This window comes from Bos indicus x Bos taurus, chromosome 7, assembly GCF_003369695.1.
Source record: "Bos indicus x Bos taurus breed Angus x Brahman F1 hybrid chromosome 7, Bos_hybrid_MaternalHap_v2.0, whole genome shotgun sequence".
Lineage (NCBI taxonomy): Eukaryota > Metazoa > Chordata > Mammalia > Artiodactyla > Bovidae > Bos > Bos indicus x Bos taurus.
In genome coordinates, this window is record NC_040082.1 from 63,517,207 (window position 1) to 63,542,616 (window position 25,410).

The 25,410-nt window shown below is 50.8% G+C and overlaps 1 protein-coding gene across 1 annotated transcript in view; it reads right to left on the bottom strand.

The window, feature by feature from the left end:
* SLC25A48 (solute carrier family 25 member 48) overlaps positions 1–22,755 on the bottom strand; it is a 43,529-nt gene extending 20,774 nt beyond the window's left edge. The window contains exons 1-4 of the mRNA XM_027546444.1: positions 22,469–22,755; positions 19,206–19,249; positions 14,263–14,334; positions 11,778–12,036 (exon numbers count right to left, since the gene is read on the bottom strand). Coding sequence (XP_027402245.1) covers positions 11,778–12,036; positions 14,263–14,334; positions 19,206–19,249; positions 22,469–22,562 — 469 coding nt within the window. The 5' untranslated portion in view covers positions 22,563–22,755. The remainder of the gene's footprint in view (positions 1–11,777; positions 12,037–14,262; positions 14,335–19,205; positions 19,250–22,468) is intronic.
* Between the last annotated feature and the right edge of the window lie 2,655 nt (positions 22,756–25,410).

The window sequence follows — 25,410 nt, forward strand, 5'->3', positions numbered from 1 at the left end:
TGTTATTTTTTTTTTATGATGACAATGACATTTTTTAAAAGTACACCACCCCCTTCTTGTTAACAGAACTCCTCTTATCTGAGGTTTGTTTGATGTGTCCTTGTTATTACACTGAGATGATGCATCCTTGGCTGGACTTCTTCCCCCTTCTCCAGTCTCACCTCTTTTCCCATGAAGACCAATCAACCTCAAGATTCCCTTTGTCTTCTCTGGCCTCCTCTACTTGTTTTCATTAGCTTGTTTTTTCAACTGAGGTGTAATTTACATCCCATAAACGGTGTAGCTGATAAGTGCACAATTCGTGAGTTTTGACCATGACATGCACCAGTACCCTATCCTACTGAGAAAATGGCATCTGATGCTTGAAATAAGCCATTTTGGTCACTCAGGCAGAGCAAAACTCTGAAGGCTACCTAGCCTCTCCTGCTTTTCAAGGTAAAAGGATTCTGTGATGTCAACGATGTGTCACCCGACGAAAAGCAAATCTCTTTCAGGTGACAGTTGTCACAGGCCCACCTACTTTAGTGTAGTGGTATGGACAGTTCATACAGGACCATGAGGCAGAAGACGGCAGGCATTCTGATCAGTTGCTCAAACCACAAGATGCTCCATGGCTCATGGAGGTGTTGCCAGGGAGACCTGGCAGCCAGACTTAGAAAAGCGCTGAATCGGAGCCTCTGGTAACTCTAACTCTGGACCAGTTTTAGTCTGGGTAAAACACATTTTGGTGACCCTTAAAAACTGACTTGGGAGGTTGCTGGCAAGCAGCTCTCAGAAATATACACAACCGATGCATGTGAATTTGTATGTCTTTGTGCAAGGAACCCAAGGAAGGAGGTGGGTACTTTGCTCACACTGAACCTCCCCTCAGCCTGTTGTTCAGGAACCTCCAGGGCTTGGGCTTGGGGGTGCACACATGCCTGTGAAGGGGTTCACATTAGGTATATTTCCTTCTAGGGTGAAATGTATTTAGTTTCCCTCATGAGAACTTTTTGTTCTGAAGTAAGGATAAGATGATGAATCAAATTTTGATTATTTCTTACCCTGAATGCTTTGCTATTTGCTTTGCTATTGAGGCCATTTTTTACTGTCCTCTTTAAACTAAGAGCCTTTTACTATAATAGGTGCAGTAACACTCATGATGTCTGTGGTTTTCTTTGTTTTCCTAAATTCATTTAGGATCAAGTCAAGCCCACATGACAGGCAGGATATTCAAAGTCAGTAATATCACCTCCCACTCTGCTCCTCACCTTCACCTAAGAGCACAGGAAGCCTCCACAGTTCTAAAAAGACCCCTCCTCTGGGCTCCCCTGCGTTGTTCGGCCCAGTCCCCTCCTCGCTCCTTGGACCACACGCTGTGCCGTGTGGCTCACTGCTCAGCAGCAGCATCGCTCCTTGGACCACACGCTGTGGCCATCTGGCCCCACTGCTCAGCAGCAGCATCTGGCACCTGGCTTGCTGGCTCCTGCCTGGGCCAGGAGGCCCCTCTGATGGCAGGTGCCTCTTCAGAGAACTCTTCAGGGGATGGGGGCGTCCAGGTTTAGCCAGTCCTCACAGGTACCCACACAGTCACTCCTTGGGGGATCCTCCTACCTCAGAGAGGCTACACTGGCCCAGACACAGGCTGAGGTCCCTGTAGATCTGCCTCTGGCGCCCCTCTGCTGAGAACCCAGGGACCTGCTGCAGCATCCCACGGTACCCTTCCCAGACGAACACAAACAGTTTTTAACTCTTTCCTTCCTAGGGCAGTGCTGTTCAGTGTCTTCAGTGGGTCATGGCCTTGGAGACAGGAAAGTCAGGTGAAGCACAGTGACTAGTCACAGATCCACTTGAAGTAAGGAGAGCCCAGGCCTCAGGGACACCAGATCTCCTCTGTTTGCCGGTGGGGGTTGGAGGTGGACACAACACCATTTCTTAACACATCAGTTTCTCCTGAAAATCCTTAGCAAGTCAGCCACCCACAGATGAGGCCCTGCTGGTCCCCAGTCAACAATGTGCAGGCTCACCAAGTGTTCTGTGCTCAAATACCCCTGGGCCAGCAGGCTCTCAAGTGCAAGGCGGGAGCACGGGGTTACTTCAAGGGACCCACCAATCCACAAGCCTTGAAGACAGATAGAATTCCTCAAATATCTCATACACGTGTCTGACCATTTTTCTCACATGTGTAGGTGCTATTGTGGGAACTCAATAAAAATTACTTAAATACACTGATAATCCACAGTAGTTTCTTATCGTATGCGTTTTCTTAATCATGGACACTAAGTAAAGCCACTGTTCTATGGGTTGGACTCCATTTCGTATATTTAAAAAGTCCTCGTAGGGACTTTTCTGGTGGTCCAGTGGTTAAGAATCCACCTTCCAGGACTCGGTTCGATCCCTGGTCGGGGAAGTAAGACACAACATGCCTATGGGCAGCTAAGCCTGAGTTCCCAAACTACCGAGCCAGAGGGCTGAAACTAAGACCCAACATGGCCAAATAAAATAGATAATGTTTTTAAAAAGGTACTCATAGAAAAAACCAGGACCCTTAGTGCCTGCCAAGGCTGTACCCCTGTCATGGTCTGTTTTGGTTGCTTCTGTTTTTGGAGCACATGGTTTTCCCCTAACTGGCTCAGTGAGTTTTCTGGTATTGGAACCGGCCCTGTGACCCTGTGCCTGACACTGTGGGCTTTATGTGCCTCAACACCATTCAGAGAACACTTGAGCATCTGATCGACAGCTCTAGCAGGGGGGGCCTCCCAAAGCCGCATCTCCCATGATGGACGTTCCTCCAAGCCCAGCCCTGTCTGATCCTTGTGCCAGAGACTAAAAGACACTTCCAAATCATGGTGTAAGCTTCCACACTGGCCTAAGATGCTGTGGAAGCATCCAGTACTATGGATGGACATCCTACAATAGACAGGCTGGGTATAACCTCTGTGGTTTGGATTTGAACAGGCTGGGGGACCCTGGGTTCACCTCCCCAGGATATTACCAATGGGAAGCTCTGGCCTGGTTCCTGTTTGTAGAGGGTATGGCAGTTTTCTCATGATCTAAAGAGTCCATGATAGGCAGATGGTTTACTAGAAAGAGCTCTGTGTTAGGAGCAGCTGGGGTTTGCTCTGCTGCTCAGTTGCTATTTTCTATACAACCTAATGAAAAAGACTCCCCAACACTAGCCTTCAGTCTCCTTGTCATATACAAAAGGGGAAGAATAAGAGGCCTCTCCATATCCTCATTGGGCTTCTGTGCAAATTAACTGAGAATGCACTTTGGCAAGTACAGTTTACCAAAATGTGTGTTGTACAAATGTATTTCACTTGAGGCAAATAGTTACCACTATTGTCTTTATTAACTTGTCCTGATATAATTTCAGATTCCAGAAGAGCCAGACCTGCCAATATCAGGCAGCTTTGCCCTGCTGTGACCTGCCATGACCTGCCAAGCCTCCTATGGAAGACTGTGGGTACCCACACAGCACTGAGAGCTACCAACACTAGCGTCAAGTAGAAATCAAGACAATATTTGCCCTTGTCAATTGAAAGAACAAATGGGTGTGTCCGTATTTATTGTACGCAACTTGTACAATGGTGCGTTACGTTGTGTACATCTTCATTAATTTTGGCAAGCTATGTGAGACCACAGCTTGAAAAAGATTCAAACTGTCCAGAACTCAAGGGTGCCTCTTGAACTGCATGGCTATATGCTTAGCCTCTTCACAAAACACCTCCCTCCACTTTTGGGCTGCCATTGCTCCAGCCCTCACTTCCTATTGGCATACAGCCTACTTGAGAAGAAGGCCCCAACTGTGGTTTCTGTGCCACTTGTCACATTCCAAGAATTCCTGCCTTCCCATAGGCTTCCTTCTTTAGAAACTGATGGAGCAACATATATCTCTTTACAGAGCTTAGCATCAATCATTCCTGCCCTGAACTGGGAAATCCTTAGAAAGTATCAGATGGCTAACCTGCCTAGAGATAAATATGCTTCTGAGCAGCCTCACATCTTTATGGGAGCAATAAAACTATGTTGCCAAAGAGACAAACTGATGTAGTCAGGGCCTCTGAGGCACAGTTACTGCCCTTCCCAGTCAGACATTTCTGAAGGTCCATGGAAATCGCAGAAATGGTTTCACCCCATTTTGTCATCAGACAGCCTTCCAGACTCAAATGGGGTTTGTGTTCAGGTGAATGGCTGATGATCACCCTCGGCTGGCACTCCCCACTCACCATCCAACCCAGCCCTTGTCAGCATGTCCCCTCTTGGCACATCCAGATAGTAGGACACTCTCCTCCTCGAATCCTGGCTACACTCTCTACCCGTCATTCCATCAGATTATATTAAATATGGTAGAGTCAGGCTCCCTCAACTTCCTTCCTCTTGCCTCGAAATTCTCTCTCAATTATCTCTTTCCTTCTTCTCTCCCAATTTGGAAAAGAGTCTTTTTCTTTGGTCTCCATTCACTGTCACCCTGACTTCAGCGGCTCTCCCCTTTTCCCTCTCCTTCCCCACGATGGTGACACTAGTCTCTCAGGACTGTGTTTCCAGGGTGTGGAACTGCACAGGCTGGGGCAGAATAGCCCAGAGAGCACGGATAAGTCACTTAAACCCAGCGTCTGTTTCCCCACCCACCAGATGGAGACTGACAGTGCATATTTCATAGAGTTGCTGTGGCGACTGAATCTCAGGGTGTGTGTTAGCACAGAACGCATGGCCAGGCACGGCACTTGTTAACTATAGCTATTAGTGTCAGTACAGCTCCTTCTCAAACTTCTTCACAGCGTTTTCTCATTGCCAGTCCCCTCTTTGTTTTTGCAGCTCAACTTGGCATTTGCACTTAATGTCATGACTTCAGCTGTCACTTTTACGTCTGTCAGATTCCTGTCTAGATCTCCTGCCCTAACATTTCAGCTGGAGTTCCCCTCTCCCCAAGAACAGGAACCAAGGCCAAGTCTCCACACTCTCACTTGAGACTGCCTCTCCAGCCGGGATCCAAACCGTCAACCGCAACAACGAGCATGCGTGCTGACCCACTCCCACCAAGTTCTGTCTCGCAGGCTTCATCTGCTGTTCCATTTCCTTTGTAGGTGGTACTGCCTCCCTCGTCGCTACCCAACTTTGAAATCCTGGGTCATTTTCAACACTTTCTTCTCTCCTTATTGGCCTGTTGGTTCTGCATTATCTATGCCTCTTTAAGTTACCGCTCCCCTGTGTTCCCAAAGTCCATGGCCCTGAGACAGGTTCCCAGCCTCTTGCCTGGTCTGTGGCAGCAGCCTCCTTACCTCTACCATTCCCACCCCTTCCATTCCTCTGAACGTCAGGTTCATCACTTCCTGACACACAGCTTTGCTCAGGTCATGCTGATGTCCAAGACACCCCACTGCCTGCAGAATAGCACAGAAACTCACACTCAGCTAATAATCCAAGCTCTTCATACCTGACCCTGTATCTTTCACCCTTCCCCACTCATCCCTACACAGACCCGCTCTTCCTGCCCCTGACTCCTTCCCTCCATCGGTCCTCAGTCTAAAAGACCTCCCCCTCCCCACTTCCAAATCCTAGCCAATATTCAAGCACCCAATTGACAACCACTCCTCTCTGGAGCCTTCCTCGTGTGCAGAGCCAGATTCTGAGGTTCCAGAGTCTTCCACAGGCCTTTCTCACTCCGGTGCACATTTGATTCCCCACCAGACTGAGGGCTCCATGAACACAGGGCCTGTGTGTGTCTGATACCTGATGTGCCCACTCAGCTTTGCTCATTGCAGAGACTGGGAAAATGCTAGTGAATGAATGGAAGAGAGGATTTAAGCAGGTATAACACTCAGCCCTTTGCCTCCAGCTGGGCCTGGTGGAATTCCTGCAAAGGTCAGCACAGAGTTAATGCTGAGTCCTCCTCCAGTCCCCCAAACCCCGGCCTCCTGTGGTGTTAAGGGCTTTGTGATCTGCACATTAATTAGGTTCTTAATGAAAACACAGACCTGAAAGCTCCCAGATGGGGGAGGAGTGAGTGTCACTGGCCACTGGGCTCTCGGATGTGACTTGGCCCAGGTAGAACTGCTGGCCCTGGACCTCAGCCCCGAATTCCAGCACGGGCGCAGCAGGGCGCCTAGTGCAGCTCATGCCCGGGGAATGGTAACTTGAAAACGGCACCTTCACAGGCACCTTACTGTCAAGGCCAGATCTGAAAGAATTCAGGCCAAGTGACAGAGACCCCAGGGAGAAAACCTCCGTTTTCATGAGGATAACTGCCGTCCGGGGAGTTTTCATGAGGGGTGGGCAATGCCAAATGGACATTCCCTTTAAACTTCAGTAAATGCTGATATCATTTGGTAAAACTCCTCTATATAACAAATTTCACAGCACGTACCAAGAATCCTAAAAATGACCATACTCTTTGACCTACTCATGAATCAAAGAGCCCACACATTTAGGGAAATGACTGCAAATGAAGGCAACTCTTTATGGACAAATTTGCTGATCACATCACTATTTTTAAAAGAGGAAAAACTGTAAACAACCTATATTTACATTAGTAGGAAGACTTCTAAATAATAAGTTTAACTGTATTGCTAACATTTATCTCATGTTTTCAATGTATCAGACACTGTGCTCAGATCTTCGTGTGTTATGCATGATTCTATCCCATCCCAGTTATGACTGAGCTACTCTTGTTATTCCCGTATTGCAGATGAGGAAACTGAGGCTTGCATTTCCCAGGTGGCACTAGTAGTAAAAAACAAACAAATAAAAAACCCACCTGCCAAAGCAGGAGACCTAAAGATGCTGGTTTGATCCCTGCATAGGAAAGATCCAGGGATCCCTGGAGTAGGAAATGGCAACCCACTCCAATATTCATGCCTAGAGAATCTCATGGACAGAGGAGCCTGACGGGCTACAGTCCATAGGGTTGCAAAGAGTTTGACACTACTGAAGCGACTGAGCACAGCACACAAACTGAGGCTTCCTGACAATCGGTGAAGATAATAGAAGCAGGTAGTCTAACCCCAGAAACTGAATTCTTATCACGCTATATCATCCCTCTCAAAATACGTGTGTGTATTTTATGGACTATTGTACATCTGTTTTAAATATTATCCATCTATTTTCATTTTATAATGTTATTTTAGTAACATGGAAAATGTTCGTTACACTGTTAACAACAGGATATGAAACTGTCTAGATAATATGAGTAAAACCTCTTAAAACATTTCATCTATGCACACTGAAAAGGAAGAAGAAATACACGAATGTATTAATGGTGACTGTACTTGGTTGGATGGCTAAACTCTTTCCCTCCACATTCAGACAATCAGGATGAACTCAATGGCTTTATATCTGCATGTCTCCAACCAGATGAGCTGGGTTCTCACCTCAGCATGGCCTGCATTCCACCTGACATCTGCCCCCAAACAGGGAAGCCAGAGGCCTCTAGCCCCTGCCTTCAGTATGGAGCGTGGTCTCTCACAGACCCCCATTGTCACCACCCAGGAAGTGGACTGGCAATTCTGGGGTAAAGCTGCAAGCCATGAGCAATCCCACAAGCCCCGCACAAGGCAGCTTAAATTTACCCATCTCAGCACAGTTGTCAAGGAGAGTGGGCTTGGCTCAGAGCAGAGACCACAAGCTGGCAGCTAACCACTAGCCCACACTGTCTAGTCCACACAATGGTCTGGGCTACATGGTGTTAATGTTGGTTTGCATTTGACTTTGGTTTTGATTGAATTATCTGACAATTTCCAATTAAAAGACCCTGGGAAAATCTAGCTCTCTGCCTTCTTTTTTTTTTTAAGATCCAGGCTGTGTGGCAATAGTCGGCTGGAGCTGAGTCGAAGCCACCCCCTTAGAGAGGATTTGGGCAACCTGCAACTATTTCCCATTACTCCCCATTGCCTCCCAGGCACCAAGGCTAAATGACTGCATTTCTAATACCAGAGTGACATGGAAAGTAAGCATGTTTTGTTTTTCTATAAGAAGGGGGAAAATGAAGCACAGGCTCGGAGGGCTGCAGGTGTTCAAACAATGGAAAAGGGTGCATTCTCCAGGCACCCGTGCTTACTGATGCTTCCTGCCTGGGCCCAGCGAGTCTACCCCCTACCTTTGGCCTAGAGGGTTTCTGAGGAACAAGTGAAAGAAAAACCACATCCTTCCTCTACTTCTGGAGGGATTCCGGGCAGAAAGAACTGCCTGATGACCCACCACCTGCCTCCCCTGCTTTTTCCCCAGTAGTTGATCCTGCCCAGCACCCACAGTCACCAAAGCCCCCTCTCTCAAGCATCTGAGGGGATGAGGGAGGTAAGGAAGAGTGGCCATGCAGAGAAGAGCTGCCCAAAGCCACAGAATTCAGACCCACCCCTTGGAGCCCACGGGCTGCACCCACTACTTGAACAATGTCATTTTAGAGTCAAGTTCCCACTTCCCTTCCCTCCCTCAAAGTTTGCAATTGGTTTTGTATATGATGATTCTCTGCAAAGGCCCAGATGTTACCAAAGTCGCTGCAGCCTCAGCTTCTACAAAACCCTGGGGGCAGAAGCAGAAACAGCATCAGTGGTCCTGAGTCACCTGCCTGGGCCCTCGTCCCAGCTCCACCCCCGATTTGGGCAGGGACCTCGGGCAGGCAGTGGAATCTCCCTGTGTCTCTGTCTCCCCTTTGTAAACGTCCAGGAACTTGGTTTCCGTGACTATTAAACACCATGAGCTCTTTACACAGTGCCTGCCGCATGGTAAGCTTGAGTAAACACTGGCTCCTTGCCCCCATGGCCAGGAGTGTTCTGCCTTAGTCCAGATTGGAGGTTCTAGGGGCACAGCCGAGGGGGACCCTCCAGCCTTGGTTTCTACCTTCTCTCCACACACTCAGGTCAACTCCTTTGTGTTTGCACTGTCAGATAACCCGCTGGGACCAGGTGCTGATGACTTCGAGCTTAGAAGGGCTGAGAAAAGTTTTTCTGTGTGCAGGGCCTCCCCTGGTCTCTTTTTAAGAGCCTTCCCTGAATTCCCTAAAGGCTAGCTTCCTGGCACCTTGGAAAGGACAGAACAAGTGCATTTTCATTTTCTGTTGCTGCCTCAAGGGGTTTGCTTAAGAACCGGTTTCCTTCTGGTATCACAGATAAACTTACAACCTGGGCCATGGTCCCCATCCATACAGGAGTAGGATGAGATGCTGGGGAAGAACAGAGCCGCACGTTCCCACATCCTCCCTGCTCAGAGGGCTTATCCAGCTAACAAGGGCTCCACAAGAGTCTTGACGTCCCAGATGGCAGTTCTAGGGAGTTCTGCCCCAGGCCCCCAGGGCCCAGGCGAGCAGGCACAGGTGGCCCTCAGTGTGGCCTTGAGCAGGTGCCCAGTCCTGACCTCCAGGCCCTCTTTTGACCCCTCTCACCACCTTCCCCAAAGCCCTTCCTGACCCCCAGCCTGGCTGAGAACCTCCTCCACTCTCCCCCACCCTATCTGGAGTGGCCCAATGCCTGTCTGCCTGTTTGCTGGATGGAGAGCTGCAAGAGGAACAGGACAGAGTCTTCTGTCCACCACTGTGGTCTCAGCACTTAGCCATAGGCCTGGCACACAGCAAGTGCATAACTACTGTGTATCGGGTAAATGAACCTCACACTGTCGGGGGGATGTTAAATGGGGCCATGCGTAAACAGCACTTAACACAGTGTCAGGACACGATGAGCACTTAGCAGCTTTGGCAGCTGCTAACAGAGGCTGCTCCGCTCCCTAAAAGTCAGGCTCCTGCACACCCAGGGGTGGGGCCTTTCTTGGGTCTGGCTATTCTGGAGCTGCTCCCGTCCTTCCTCTAGTCGCGGAGACTTCTAGTCCGGCTTCAGGACTCCTGTAGCTCAGGTCTTAGCCTGCTAAGTCAGCCACCATTCTAGAACCCTCTTCAGGGAAAGTGTAGGTGGGCGAGGGAAGAACAGAGGATGGAACCCACACTGTCAAGAAAGTTCACCGATGAACTTGTCTCCGAATGTCCCGGCATCCTGTGTCCCAGCACTCTCCCTGGGTGTCCAGGCTGGCTGGGGGCCCTCACAGGTACACATGCACACCTGCCCCGCTCTCCTCCCCTTCCCGGGATGAGGCGCCTTGGTTGTGAAGTGGGCAGGGCTGCCCCCATGAACCGAGGAGCCCCATCACTGAGACTCATCCAACACGTGGACCCCAAAGAGCTCCAAGCCTTATGGAGAGAAACCTACTCTGCACCCTAGACCAACACAACTTTGTGAAAGTAGACAGGAGAGCACAAAAAACCAGCCTGGGGGTCAGGACTCCTGCACTCTAGGCCTGCTCACAATGCCCCTTCATTTCTCTACATTTTTGCTTCTGCTTCTAACACAGGACCATATCAGTGAGCTTCGAACTCTTCTCAGAGGTGCAACCCTTTGGTCAAACTGAAAGGCACCAAGACATGACTCAGCGTGTTAGGCAGGTGGGGGTGCGGATGCCCCTGCGCTGCATCTCCTCGGTGGCCCCCAGGGGGGCACGCTCCGTGACTCTCTGGGTGAACCATCTCAGTGTTGCCCTGCATCTCTCTGCATGCTCACAGGGACCGTGGGCCCTGGGGCACTGAGCACCTAGCAGCTGTGACTCCTGTTCTTGGGGTAGGAGGGGCCCCTGTGAGGAGCAGCAGCACCATGCTTGGAGTGTGTGCAGACCTGCCCTGGACACCTGCCCAGCTGAGCAGGGAGGGCAGGTGAACCAAGGAGCCTGGGTAGCAGTCGGGGGAGGAGAGGCACTGGCCCAGGATGCTCCTGAGTGACATTCTGGGGCTTCAGCCATGGGCCAGCACAGCTGACTCCCCACCCAGCCTCTGTGGGCAGAAGGCTCACAGGGAGGCCACTTAGAAGGTGGCCAAGCAGAGGGGTCTTATCCACAACATCTGTCAGGTATATATCTGAGGTCACAGGAAGGACCAAGACGCAGTCCTTCCATCATACAGATAAGGAGACTGAGGCCCAGAAAGGGATGGTATCTTCCCTGAGGAGGCAGAGTAAAATGAGAGCCAAGGACCAAACTCCAAGGTATTGGAATTTGTCTAAGAGCCCCCAGCTCATCCTTTCTCTACAGCTGGCCCTTTCTGTCCACACAGTAAGTGCCTTCTTGTTCTTTCCAACCTCCTTTATCAAAACTGGTCCCAGGAGAAGAGGCACGCACCTCTTTCCAGCAGGGAGGAGATATCAGCTCCAGCTCACCATGGGGCAGAGTAGCTAGCTACACAGAGATAAGAAATGAAACTCTAATGGAATGTGGATGGCACGGTGGGGGCACCCACTTCATGAAGCAGCAGCCAACCCAGCTCAAGGCCTCCTGGCTGCACTCCTTGGTGTGAGGGGCAGGTGTGGTTCTGAGACCTGGACAGTCACACAGGGCCCCTCACTTGACTTAATGCTCTGCTCTTGCCCTTTTAAAATTCTTACTAATTTGAAATCAAGATACTATTTTTGTTTCACGCCAGGGGCTACAATCTATAAAGCTGGTGCTGACTGGCCAGTCATGAACTGTGTGTCCTTGAATAAGTATCTCAACCTCTGGGAGCCTCAGTTTTCTCATCTGCAAAATGGAAACAACCACAGCTCCCGCCTCAGGAAATTGTTCTGAGACGAATTAAGAGAACATATGTGGGGCTCTTCACAAACGTCTGGTACATAGTAAACCCTTGACCAATGAGAGTTACCACTATCAATAAAAATGATTTGACATAGATGCCCTGCTCCATAAAAAGGATATTAACCAAATCCCAGATCTAGGAAGCCATGAGAGGGTCACAGGTGCCCAGACACCAGGCCACCTCCCCGGCCTCTTACCTTCCTGAAATGGCTGTGTTTGCATCTGCAGCCGGATCTTGATGAGGTCCACGGGAGCACCCAGCCCGACAGAGACCACGCCGGCCACCATGCTGGCCAGAAGCAGGTCAGACAGCACGTGGGGTGGGCCAGCCTCAGGCTCCTGGCACCGGTGGTGGCTGAGGAACCTCTGTGTGTTGCTGAAGACCCCAAACACCACCGAGTTGTAGACAGCGATGCTGGCAAGGGGGAAGGACATGCCCTTGAAGAAGCCAAACACCTGTGGGGAGACCCAGGAGGAGGACGCATGAGGGCCTATGCCACCCCTGGAACAGACCTTGCCCTCCTGGAGCCCATGGCCTGGTAGGGGAGACACCACAGGAAAAGCAAGCCAGTATATCGATGGAAAGAATAAGAGGGTGCTGATGTGAAAGGAGAAACAGGGGAGCAAGAGAGCATCCTTGCCCTGAGGAGGAACTGGCTTCTACATGAAGCTGTTTCTTGAGCCATGGTGCGCTGGGCCTGGGACCTGCATTTGTCACCAGAGCGGCAGGGTTCCTGTGGCCGAGGGCAGCCCATGGAGGCCCAGTGGGCAGTGGGCTTGCCAAGCACCACATGCTCCCTGCTCATGTGCCACTCCAACAAAAGCATTCTCTGGGCACGCGCCAGGCCCTGCAGGACAAGAAAGAAGCACTTTACGCCTGCACTGAGCTCACAATCTGGAGGCGGGGGAGGAAGGAATCCAGGCAGACAGACTGACAGGCAAGTAAAATATAATGTGCTAAGTCTGTAGTGGTGGGGTGTGAAGGGTCCACAGCCCTGCCAGGGGCACCTGGGCCAGCAGGTAGCTGGGTGCCCCTGAGCATGTGCGTTTGTTGGGACAGAGCTGGAGGGAGAATCCCCGAATGAACAGCATGAAAGGCTTCTGTACACACATCCTGCATTCTCAGCAGACACCACAGATGTGCCACTGAGCCTGGAAAATTCCAGAGGCCCTTGGAGGAGTCAGGGCCACATACAGGGCACCAAAGGTGAAAAAGCACTGGGAAGCAATTGTAAAAACTCCAGGCTGTACTCAAGCCAGTTCAGCCTGACCTGCATGCCTGCACCCTGTTTACAAGAGCCTGGACACCACCTCACACAAGCGTCCACACACGCATGTGCATGCAAACACACATGCATGCACTCACCATACTCCAGACTCCTCCTCTACAAGGCCCCTCAGATAACTCGGGACATCGCTTAGCTTTGAACCACCGTGTCTTAGAGGAATGGCAACAGTCCCCACAGAAACCCCAGGGCACATGTCCCAAAAAGGAGAATCAACAGCTGCCATTCAGAGGATGGAGGAGTAGGACAACATTACACCAGAACAGCTAGTGCTGGGTTTGCAGGGCTCACCCTGAGCAGACCATCCAGAGAATCAGAACAACATGCAGACACAAGACACACTTCAACCAAGGAGAAGAAACTCCAGGTGCAAGCAGGAGACTCCTGAGCTCCAGGCCACTTCCCAGGAGGGAGCCTGGTGGGGACAGAGGTCAATAAGGGGGTCATGTTCCCAGTGACTCAAGGAAAAGCCCAGTGCTGCCACAGGGCTTACACCTATTTCTTTTTTTTTTTTAATTAATTTTTATTGGAGTGTAATTGCTTTACAATGTTGTGTTAGTTTCTGCTCTACAGCAAAGTGAATCAACTATACGTACACATATACCTACAATTTTTTGGATTTCCTTCCCATTTTAGGTCACTACCGAGCACCGAGTAGAGTGCCCTGTTCTATGCTGGAGGTTCTCATTAGTTATCTATTTTATACATAGTAATGTGTGTGTGTATATATATATATATCAATCCCAATCTCCCAATTCATCCCACCCCCATTTTATCTCCTGGTATCCATATATTTGTTCTCTGCTTATGCCTATTTCTTTAAACTAATAGTTCATTTCATCCTAACTTTTAAAATTTATTGACAATTCCCCAAGGAGGAGTCTTGGAAAGTCTTCAAAAAGCACATACTCATTCTCAAGAATGGCACCTGATGCTTCTACAAAATCTGTTACTCAGATTTTCTCCTCTGCAGAGAAAACCCCTGGGTCCCCTGGTCTGGAGTGACGTGTGATACAATCCTGCTCTGGGTGCCTGGGACCAGAAGAATCACCCCACTCCCACCCCTCGCCCCACTCTGGGATAAAGGGAGCTCGTGAACACATGGCCTACCTGCCACTCCTCTGGTTTTGAAAACCTGACAGGTCACCCTGTTTCTGCAGGAATTTTCCACTCCATGTTCCTAAGTGCCTCAACATTTCTCCAGAGAGATGACGCACAGTTTTTTCCCTCAATACTATTGCACCCGGGGACAGGGTTAAGTTTAGGTAATACATAATATTTGAGGAGTGGTGTGAGATGAACAGGGAACACTGAGCCAAAGGTGATGAGTGTCATGAACAGGGGGTGAGGACGTGACTTTGGCCCTTAGGAGAACCTTCCCGCCAGGAGCACTTACACTCTCCCTCCTGTACACCGTGCGAATGCAGCTGAGGGTGCTCCCGTAGCCAGAGCCGGCCTGCAGGCGAGCCTGCGGAGAGAGGCAAAGGCAAGGGCCTGAGGGCTAGGCGGAGACAGGTCATGTCCCCACCACTCCCACGATACTGGGCTCCCAGCACAGGGCCCCAGACCTGTGACCCCGTCCCAGCCTGGCTGGCCTTCCGTCTTCTACCTGCACCGCCTCCCTACACATCCCATTCACCCCTTGCTAAATACAGCAGGAGGCCCCTCGAGCTGAGAGAAGAAGACAGGCCAGTTTGTTGCACAAGAACAACACTGGTTTGGAGACATATGGTTTTGCTGCATCTTGAATACAAGAGCTAACCTGTGGCTCCAGCCTGTCTGCTGTCCAGCACCCTGTCCTCCCAGTACTCCTGGGAGTGGCCTGCTCACCTCACCTCCTGATAAATACAGAACCCCCGTATCTGTCCCCCCAGTGATGCACTGGGCTCCTCGATGGCCTCCTGCTCCCCTGCTCACTCCTTTTTCTGTATCGACACAACATCTTTTCCAAACAACGATGAATGTTTGTCACTGCTGTATCAAGCTCTGCAGAGGCCTCCCTCCAAAATCGGAAAAATCCTACCCTTAACCAGCACCACAGAGGTCCTGGGTGGTGCCTCTGTGGTGCCTCTCACCACCTCCAGGCAATTTCCTCCACATCTGCTGTGCCTATCACTTAACACATTCCTGGACCCTGGACCATCAGTTTCTTCCTGCTTCCAGAACATTCCACCTACATTTCTCCCCTGGAAGGCTCTTTATTCAGCTTCTTCAGCTCATCTTTTGGGCCTGAACTTCAGTGCTCCAGTGATGTGATCTGCCTATCTGTTTTGCTGTTGTTGCTATTCCATCGCTAAGTCATGTCATACTCTTTGTGTCCCCATGGACTGCAGCACGCCAGGCTCCTCTGTCCTTCACCACCTCCCAGAGTTTGCTCAAACTCATGTCCATTGAGTCAGTGATGTTATCTGACCATCTCATCCTCTGCCGCCCCCTTCTCCTTTTGCCTTCAATCTTTCCCAGCATCAGGGTCTTTTCCAATGAGTTGGCTCTTCATATCAGGTGGCCAAAGTATTGGAGCTTCAGCTTCAGCATCAGTTCTTCCAATGAATATTCAGGGCTGATTTCCTTTAGGATTGACTGGTTTGATCTTGCAGTTCAAGGGACTCTCAAGAGTCTTCTCCAACACCACAGTTCGAAAGCATCAATTCTTCAGCACTCAGTCTTCTTTATGGTCCAACTCTCACATCCATACATGACTATTGGAAAAATCATAGCTTTGACTGTATGGACCTTTTATGGTAAAGTAATGTCTCTGCTTTTTAATACACTGTCTAGATTTGTTATAGTTTTCCTTCCAAGGAGCAAACTTTTTTTTTTTTTTTTTCATTTCATGGCTGCAGCCATTGTCCACAGTGATTTTGGAACCCAAGAAAATAAAATCAGTCACTGTTTCCACTTTTTCCCCTTCTATTTGCCATGAAGTGATGTGACCGGATGCCATGATCTTAGTTTTTTGAATGTTCAGTTTCAAGCCAGATTTTCACTCTCCTCTTTCACCCTCATCAAGAAGCTTTTTGCTTCCTCTACAGTTTCTGCCATTAGAGTGGTATTATCTGCATTTCTGAGGTTGTTGATATTTCTGCCAGCAATCTTGATTCCAGCTTGTGCTTTATCCAGCCTGGCATTTTGCATGATGTACTCTGCATAGAAGTTAAATAAGCAAGGTGACAATACACAGCCTTGACATATTCCTTTCCCAATCCTGAGCCAGTCAGTTGTTCCATGTCCAGTTCTAACTGTTGCTTCTTGACCCTAATACAAGTTTATTAAGAGACAGGTAAGGTGGTCTGTTATTCCCATCTCTTTAAGAATTTTCCACAATTTGTGGTGATCCACATAGTCAAAGGCTTTAGCATAGTCAATAAAACAGAAGTAGATGTTTTTTCTGGAGCTCCTTTGCTTTCTCCATGGTCCAATGAATGTTGGCAATTTGATCTCTGGTTCTTTTGCCTCTCTGAAGCCCAGCTTACACATTGGAAAGTTCTTGGTCCACATAACTACTGAAGCCTAGCTTGAAGGATTTTGAGCATAACCTTGCTAGCAGGTGAAACGAATGCAATTGTACAGGAGTTTGAACATTCTTTGGCATTGCTCTTCTTTGGAAATGGAACAAAACTGGTCTTTTCCAGTCCTGTGGCCAGTGCTGAGTTTTTCAAATTTGCTGACATATTGAGTGCAGCACTTTAACAGCATCGTCTGCTAGGATATAAAATAGCTCTGCTGGAATTCTGTCACCTCTGTTGGCTTTGTAGGGTATTTGGGTTCCCCCTGTGGAACAGGGCCATCTTGTATTTTCCTTTCATCCCTGGAGCAGAGCATGGCCCTGGCACTCGGCCCTTTGCACTTACTGACTGAGGGGCTGGAGAATGAGATGATGGCGTACTCTAATGGAGGCTGACTCCGCTGACTGGGGTATCTGTAGACAGGCAGAGGGTCTAAGTAAGGCCACAGAAAAGCCCAGGGCATATTCCACCCTGGGCCTAGACCAGAGCAAAGATCTGTCAGCCCTTGAGGAAGTTGACACCCATGCCAGCAGCACAGCTCAAGCCTCTAGGTTCTCCAATTGCAACAGGAGCTAGCACATAATATGCACCTACTGCATACGTGGGGAAATACTGGGCATCTTATGGAACTTATCTCACAGAATCCCACAAATGCTATGAGGTGTGGATATTATCCCCATCTCACTGATGAAAAAACTGATTCCCTGTGTAGGTTTCTGATTGCTGCCATAACAACATATGATAAATTTAGTGGCTTAAAACAATGCAAATTTATTTTCTTACAGTGTTCTCGCTGGTCTATAGAGAGCTGAGCCCTGATTAGAAAACCCTGGTCACACTGCATCAGACATAAACTTTAAGCATACCAGGTGTGCCAGGAGCCCGCAGTGAACCCTGACCCCAGCCCTGCTGCCCCAAGCAGCCAGCCTGGCTCTCCCACCTGTAGGGTGGAAGTCTCTGCCCCAGGTCAGCAGCCTGGATCCTTCCAGCTTGGCTCTTTCAGGGGGAGCCTGGGGACAAGTCGCTTGTCTGCATCACCGCACTCCAGCACGTGTGTTCTTTAGGACAGAAAGGCTCGCTCACTGCTCTACCCTCGCTGCCAACGTGACAGTCTTCATGACAGCCCCACTGGGGGAAGGGGCTCACAGTCCACTTTATAGATGAGGAAACTGAGGCTTGGCGAGGTTCAGGGAGAAAACACAGAAAGTGGGAACTGGACTCCAGGCTATTCTGACTCTAGGACTCTGGCCCAGACCTTTCTCAGTGAATAGGAACTCTAGAGTAAATGCCAGCCAGAAGGAAAGAAAATGTTCTAGAGAGAAACAAGGGCCCCAGGCCAGCCCCGGGCTGGACTCAGAGGCCAGCCATGGAAGGTGGCATCATCAGGCTGGTACTCTCAACAGAGAGGTTCTTAGGTGGAACAAAGACTAGATTTTATGTGTTGGGAAAGCTTCCCTGTAGAGGTTCAGGGGGACGAGTGGAGAAAAGGAGGAGAGTCTTATCCTTTACAGCTGACATGTGGCACAGGGTGGCCAGGCTTGCCACGCCAGGGGCAGGAGATGAGGATGGGGCTTCCAAACAGGCTCTACCAGCCCCTGACCAGGCTGTGGGTGAGGGAAGGATACTCTATCAGGGAAACACACTGGCTGTGGTTGCCTGGGTCAAAAACATGGCTGTTAGATCTGCAGGGGCAGGGACCGGACTTGCTTTGTCCACCACCTCTGCCCTGGAGAAAGCATCCAGGATGTGTTTGATACATGAGCAAAAGGCTGGGCTTGTGTGAGGGAGTCAAGGAGCCAGGAAATACCTTCACTATTTAGACATAATGTAGGCTGACCTCCCCATCAGAAGAGAGCAGGCCTGGGCTCTGATGGAGAAGGGGCCCAGAGTCACATGGGGAGGAAGATGGGGAGAAAGGGGGCCGCAGCGGCCCCTGGAGGAGGGCCTGAGAGGTTCCTCTTTGTGCACAATCCTGGCAGAGCATTAGATACGCACGTGAAAGTCAAGGTGAGGAGGCACTATTAGTGGCCACCTTCTCAGGGTATAACTGTGAGTGCTGCTTAGCAAGGGGACGGGAGGCAGGGGTAGGGGTGGAATCACATGTCCCTTTGTAGCACCTCACTTCTCAGTGCTTCAACTTGTCGTGACCTGGGTGAGCCCTTCCCCTTTCTGGGCCAGTTTCCACACCTGTAGAACAAGGGGCGTGGGTGATTCCAATGCTAAGGGGCTTTGCTGGCTCCATCAAGTTACCGTGGCTTCCTGTTCCCAACCTAGGTCCAGAGTCCTAAGCTGATATTCAAGGCCTACAAGGATTGACTGACCACCTACCCTTCCTGGATTCTGATCCGTAGCTGCTTTCAGAAACCTGAGGCATCGGCAAAACTGGCCATGTTGGCCTTTCCTAAGCGTGACCCCCAGGCGGCCTCCCCACTTCAGTGCCTTTGCCCGTTCTGTTCTCTGTGCCTGGGATATCTTTTCCAATAGCCTGACCTTGGATGCTGGTTCAGATGCCACCTCACACTGGAAGCCTTTTCTGGTTCCTTAGTTTCACAGAGGCTTGCAGGAGAACACTCCCAGTGCCCTCACCCCCTCCCCTGAAGCTCCTGAGAACCTAGAGGCAGAAACGGAGCATTCATGAAAACAAAATCACTGCCAAGCAATGAGGGTAGAGCATTCCAGGCCGGGCCTCCTAGCTCTCCACCCCCATGGACTGGCACAGAGAGCTGGCCCTGGGCTGGCGACCTTCTGGGGATCAGAAACAGCAGGCACACTACTGGACGCAGACTAGCTCCAGGCCTCTTTCCAAAAGGTAGTGGTGACATGGCTACCATACCTTGACTGTATCCAGAGGGTGGCCGACGATGACGCTGGCTGCACCTGGGGATCAAGAAGACTTGCTGGTTACTCAGCCCCTGGACTTCGAACTTGCACCAGCTGTTCGAAGACAGAACAGAGGACCCAGGCACTTACATTCACTTGCTCAGTCCATGCCCAGTCATCAGAAGGGACCCTCAGGCATGGGCTCACACACAGAGCAAGGCAAAGAGAATGGAGTAAAACTTGGGCCTTGCCTCCAGGACAAGTACGCTATAGAAAGGGAGGTAAAGGTGCTGGGATAACTGGTTATCAGTGCAAAAGAATAAAGTTAGACCTCTCCCTCATACCATATAGGGGCTTCCCTGATAGCTCAGTTGGTAAAGAATCTGCCTGCAATGCAAGAGACCCTGGTTTGATTCCTGGGTCAGGAAGATCTGCTGGAGAAGGGATAGGCTACCCACTCCAGTATTCTTGGGCTTCCTCCTGTGGCTCAGCTGGTAAAGAATCCACTTGCAATGTGGGAGACCTGGGTTTGATCTCCAGGTTGGGAAGATCCCCTGGAGAAGGGGAATGGCTAGCCACTCCAGTATTCTGGCCTGGAGACTTCCATGGACTCTGTAATCCAAGGGAGTCACAAAGAGTTGGACATGACTGAGCGACTTTCACTTTCATACCGTAGACAAAGTTAACTCAAAAGAAACCAAAGACCTATCCAGAAGCACTAAAATTACAGAAATCATATACTAAAACATAGAGGTAAATCTCCATGACAATAGATTTATAACAGATTCCGAAAGTAGATTAGTGGTTGCCCAGAGGGTGAGGAATGGAATGGGGTTTCACAATAAATAGGTGTGAGGGATCTTACTGGGGGATGAAATGTTCTAAAGCTAACTTACAGTAATGGTTGCACCACCTAGTAAAATTACTAATAATCACTAAATTGTACACTTGAAGTGAGTGGATTTTATGATATGTAAAATAACCTCAATAAAGTTGCTTTAAAAGTAACCATATAGCATTTAGGGGCTTCCCAAGTGTCACAGTGGTAAAGAATCCACCTGCCAGTGCAGGAGACACAGGAGATGTGGGTTCAATCCCTGAGTCGGGAACATCCTCTGGAGGAGGAAATGGCAACCCACTCCACTATTCTTGCCTGGAGAATCCCATGGACAGAGGAGCCTGGCGGGCTACAGTCCATGGGGTCACAAAGAGTCAGACACAACTGAGCAACTAAGCACACAGATAGTGTTTAAACAGCACCTGCTGCTGCTGCTGCTGCTGCTGCGTCGCTTCAGTCGTGTCTGACTCTGCGCGACCCCATAGACGGCAGCCCACCAGGCTTCCCGTCCCTGGGATTCTCCAGGCAAGAACACTGGAGTGGGTTGCCATTTCCTTCTCAAATGCATGAAAGTGAGAAGTGAAAGTGAAGTCGCTCAGTTGTGTCCGACTCCAGCGACCCCATGGACTGCAGCCTACCAGGCTCCTCCGTCCATGGGATTTTCTAGGCAAAAGTACTGGAGTAGGGTGCCATTGCCTTCTCCGACAGCACCTGATACTTATTAAGTATTCCCTGCTACTACATTCATCTTCATTTCATGGAAGCAAAACTCTGTTGACGTAAACAAAGTAAGACCAATCTCAGAATAAAGGATGACCCACTACTTGCCATGTGAGGTGGAGAGAGTCTTTGTGTCATCAGAGATTTTGAGCCACTCTGGTAGCCTCACCCACCAGGACATTTCTCAAATTACACCCGGGGCAGCCCTACTGAAGTTGGTCAGACTACTGAAGGGGCAGTCAAGGAAAGTCTCTCCCTCTCAACAGCTGAAAGGTTGTCTGAAGAGGGCCTGGATGTGCCCACTGGGTCTCTGGGCACAGCCCCTTGACTGGTAAATTTAGCCCTACCCAAGGGAGCCTGTGCAACAGAACTGTCCCCAGTGAAAGAAATTACCTCTGCTTGGGAGGGTGAGAGACAGGAGCCCTACAGCCACCTGTGGGGGACAGACATGGCCTCCTGCTAGGTGGGAGGGGCCACCAGAAGAGGAACCCCCCATTCCAGATGCTGTTTCTGTTTTTCCCTTTCCTACAAGTCTCCTGGTCTCCACACCTAGGACACTTGGTGGGGCACAAACACGATGGCCACAGCCTTCACCTAAGCATGTCAGTATTTTACTCTGTCTTTGGGGAGCGGCTGCATTCATCAACATTTCTTTTCTGATGATCCTCTTGTGTGCATGCATGCTAAGTCACTTCAGTCCTGTCTGACTCTGCAACCCCATGAACTGTAGCCCTCCAGGATCCTCTGTCCGTAGGATTCTCCAGGCAAAAATACTGGAGTGGGTTGCCATGCCCTCCTCCAGAGGATCTTCCCAACAGAGGGATCAAACCTATGTCTCCTGCGATTCCTGCATTGCAGGTGGATTCTTTACCGCTGAGCCACCAGGGAAACCCAATGATCCTCTTAGATGGAGCCAAAAGAAAGACTGTATTTTACTATAAGCGAAGTCTCTCAAACCTCCAATAGCTGAACTAAGAGGAGGGACAGACCGACCCCCTACTGGACAGAGAAGAATGAAGAAGGGAGGCAGTGGATGTGACTCTTGCCCAAGCAAACACATCCAGCAGACAGCGGCTCCAGGAGCGGTAGGTAGGGATCAGCCGGCCCAACAGTGCCAGAGGAGAGGTGTGACAGTTGGCAGCAGCTGAAAACCGTAAGGGTTTCCCGTCTGGCAGAGGGCGTCTGCTGCCGGTACTGGGTCCCCAGCTCTGCGCTCCAGCTCCCCCAACAGCCGGACGCCCGAAGAGCCAGCCTGACCGTGGTGCCGGGCTCCGCATCCTGCGCGCGGAGCGTGCGGTGGTCAAGCGCCACCCTCACCTACAAGTTCCCAGGAGTGCCCAAATTCAGGTGCGCATCGGGGCGCCGAAGGGAGTGTACACGCCGGGATGCTCCATTGGCTGTCCACTTTGATGGGCGGTTTAATCATTACGGATCAGGATCAAGTTTTGTAAACCCGAAGTTTGAGGCAATCGCAGGCTCCGGAAGAATCTGAGTGGGGCTCGCGGCAGCAGGCGAGGAGCCACAAGACCAGCCTGGCGGCGGGCGGCGCGCGCCTGGGTAGTGTGTGGGCAGCAGCTGAGCTCCCGAATCAGGCACCGCGTGGAGACTCCGTCCGTGCAGCGCCCGCCGCCTCGCTCTCTTCCTGTCGCGCAGAGCTGTCCCCGTCCACACTCACCTCTGGGGGTCCCTCCATCCCTCCCGTCCTGGGGTGCGCTCACCTCCGATCCAGCCCGCGACAAAGTCTTCCAGTTGGAAGTTGCCCATGGCCCAGGCCGCGGCGCCTCGCTTTCCCGGAGCTGGGTCAGTGCCCATTCAGTGTCTTGTGGACAGGACCTGCGGGCAAGCGCGCCAGACGGGTTAAGTCAGGGACACGGATTCCCTGCAGGCAGGTCCTCCTCCACACCGGGCTGCCCCACTCCCCGCTTCGGGTGCCCGCGGGCGGCTGACATCACGCCCCCAGTGGACCTTAAAGGCACAGAGCGCGGGCCAGCGAGGGAGTATCCACCTGCAGTTGTTCACGTCTCTGAGACACTGGAAATTATTTCAGGGACGTTTTTCAAACGACAAGAGGTAAAGAGGAAGGCCCTATCTGAGGTCGGGAAGTATTTGATTACAAACACAAAGGTCACTCTGTGACTGAATTATTTAGCTGGATGGACACATCTTCTTTTCAGCTAAAACGGAGCTGAAATAATTGTAATTGAATGTCCAACTATCAGGGCTTCCCTGGTGGCTCAGTTGTCAATAATCTGCCTGCAACGCAGGACTTACAGGAGAGACAGGTTTGATCCCTGGGTTGGGAAGATCCCCTGCAGAAGTGAATGGCAACCCACTCCAGTATTCTTGCCTGGAGAATCCCATGGACGGAGGAGCCTGGTGGGCTCCAGTCCATGGGGTCGGAGTTGGACACGACTGAAGCGACTTAGCATGCACACACATCCAACTATCAACTAAACCGGAAGTTCTCAATTCTGTGAGCTGATTGAAAGCCATGGACAGCTTCGCAATAAAATACAAAGGACAATTTTCCATAACAACTTTAGCAGTCAGGGGCTCTATCCTGCCCCACCTTCCACATCTTTCGCAAGCCCCCAGGTTTCAAAATCTGGTCTGTTCCTGAATCACTGAAATAATGTGTGGAAAATACCTAGCCCAGGTGGGCTCCAAATCGTCTCTAAATACTATCTTAATAATGTCCAACATGTCCTGAGCACTGAAATCAGGCATCTTCACTGTGCCTGGGCTTACTCCTACAGCAGCCCTATGAAATAGGTGTTACCACTATCCCCATTCCTAGGAAAATGATTGTATGCCACATAAATTGTACATAGATTTTAATATTTTAGAAAACTGGTCAAATTAGGAGATGAAAGTTGTCACACCTGAATATAAGTTTAGCGGTGCATGGACGGATTTGAGCTTATTCCCAAAGACCTGGCTGCCACAGTGGATCACCCAGGGGAGAACCCACCAGATTTGAAGGTCCGGCAGCACCCCTGGCTGAGGGCACAGAGTCCCCTGCTGAGAGCACCTGGGCCAGGTAGGAATTTCTAAGGCCCTGGAAACTCTCAGCCTGTCCCTGGCCAGGCCTTCAGGAGGGGTGAGGTGAGCCTGGAAGTTTCCTCTGACTGCTGCCTAGACATGACGTCTGGGTGGCCAGGTAGCAAGCACACAGTGCCTCTGGAAGTGTGAACCTCGAAGGTCCCAGAAGCTACTGGTGCCTCACTCCCAAGGCCATCTGGACCAGTCCCCGTCCCCAGCAGACAAGCAGGCCCAAACCCAGCTCAGCCACCTTGACTGAGACACTTCCTGCCAACCCCAAATGTACACCCCTTTGTCTCTGCCCACACGCTCCAGACAAGCCCATGGAGCCCGTGCTGCCTTGCCCTGAAGACATGCTCAAGCCAGAGTCCATGCACAGTCTCACTTTCTCCTCACAGGAGCTGTGAGGAGGCACTGGCGTCACCCCAGCGATGGTCACTCTTAGGTGTCAACTTGGCTGGCGACAGTACCCAGTGATTTAATCAAACACTGATCTAGGTGTGGCTGTGAAGCGAATTTGTGGATGTGGCGGCCAACTGATTTTAGGTCAGGGAGTTTATCCTTGATAAATGAGCAAACTTCATCCAACATGGAGGTTTCCCTGAGGAAGAAATTCCACATGGGAGACGAGTGGTTCCAGCCTCCCAGAATGCCCTGCAGATTTCACATTGCCCAGCCAGACCCTACCGTTAGGTCACAAAGAATCTCCTGCTGGTTTTACTGTGTACACCTGTAAAACAGAGACAAGGCGGCTCATAGAGGGCAAAGGGAGGTTTACTGAGACCCTATCTGGTCAGGGGTCTTATGACCCCAGAGCTGTGAGCTGGGGAGGCATTCTAGGAACAACCTAACAGATTGCTCTTGACCTTTCTGCACACATTTCTCATCCCTCCCACCTTCCTGTCCAGCCCCTTGCCTCAAAATGGCAGTGGGGTGCTCATGTCTCCCAGGGCCTGTGCTGAGCCCCATCAGCCACAGACTCTCTCTTCCCTGTCCATCTCCAAGCAAGGATGCTTACTGTCATCCCAGCTGTGTCCCACTCAGTGCCCTGGGCCCAGAGACAGCAGGACCTGGAGGTCCAAGGTCATGTCAAACTCTGCAGGGACCCAGCTCCCTCCAGGCTCAGGCTCAAGCCTGCACTGTCCAGCCTGAGAGGCGGGGGTGGGGGGAGACAGTCATCTCTCTCTCAGTCCCACTCTGGAGGCAGGTCTTGTACCCAGCCAGGCTCCAGCTGGAGGTACATGCTTACTAGAATCATGATCTAGCTATGTGGAGTGAGGGCTCCCTGGCACCCCCAGTGTCCTGCTAGTTCCCAGCAGGGCACCTGGCCTTAGCACCTGAGGTTGCAGGAAATGGCAGGGGGTAAGGTCTGGGGGAGGGGCCTCTGCTGGGCCCAGCCTTTCTCCCCCACACACAGCGATGTCACATCCTCCAGGCCAGCATGGCACAACGGCTGCCCAGGGCTCCCTCCTCCAAAGCAAGACAGAGTCTGCCACTGAGGCTTGATCCTAAAAGGGCCGAGACAAGTGAGGGCTGCCAGTAGCAATCAACCAAACTGTGCCCCACCATGCTTGGGACACATGCCAGGGCAGTTATGAGAAATCAAAGGTCTCCAAAG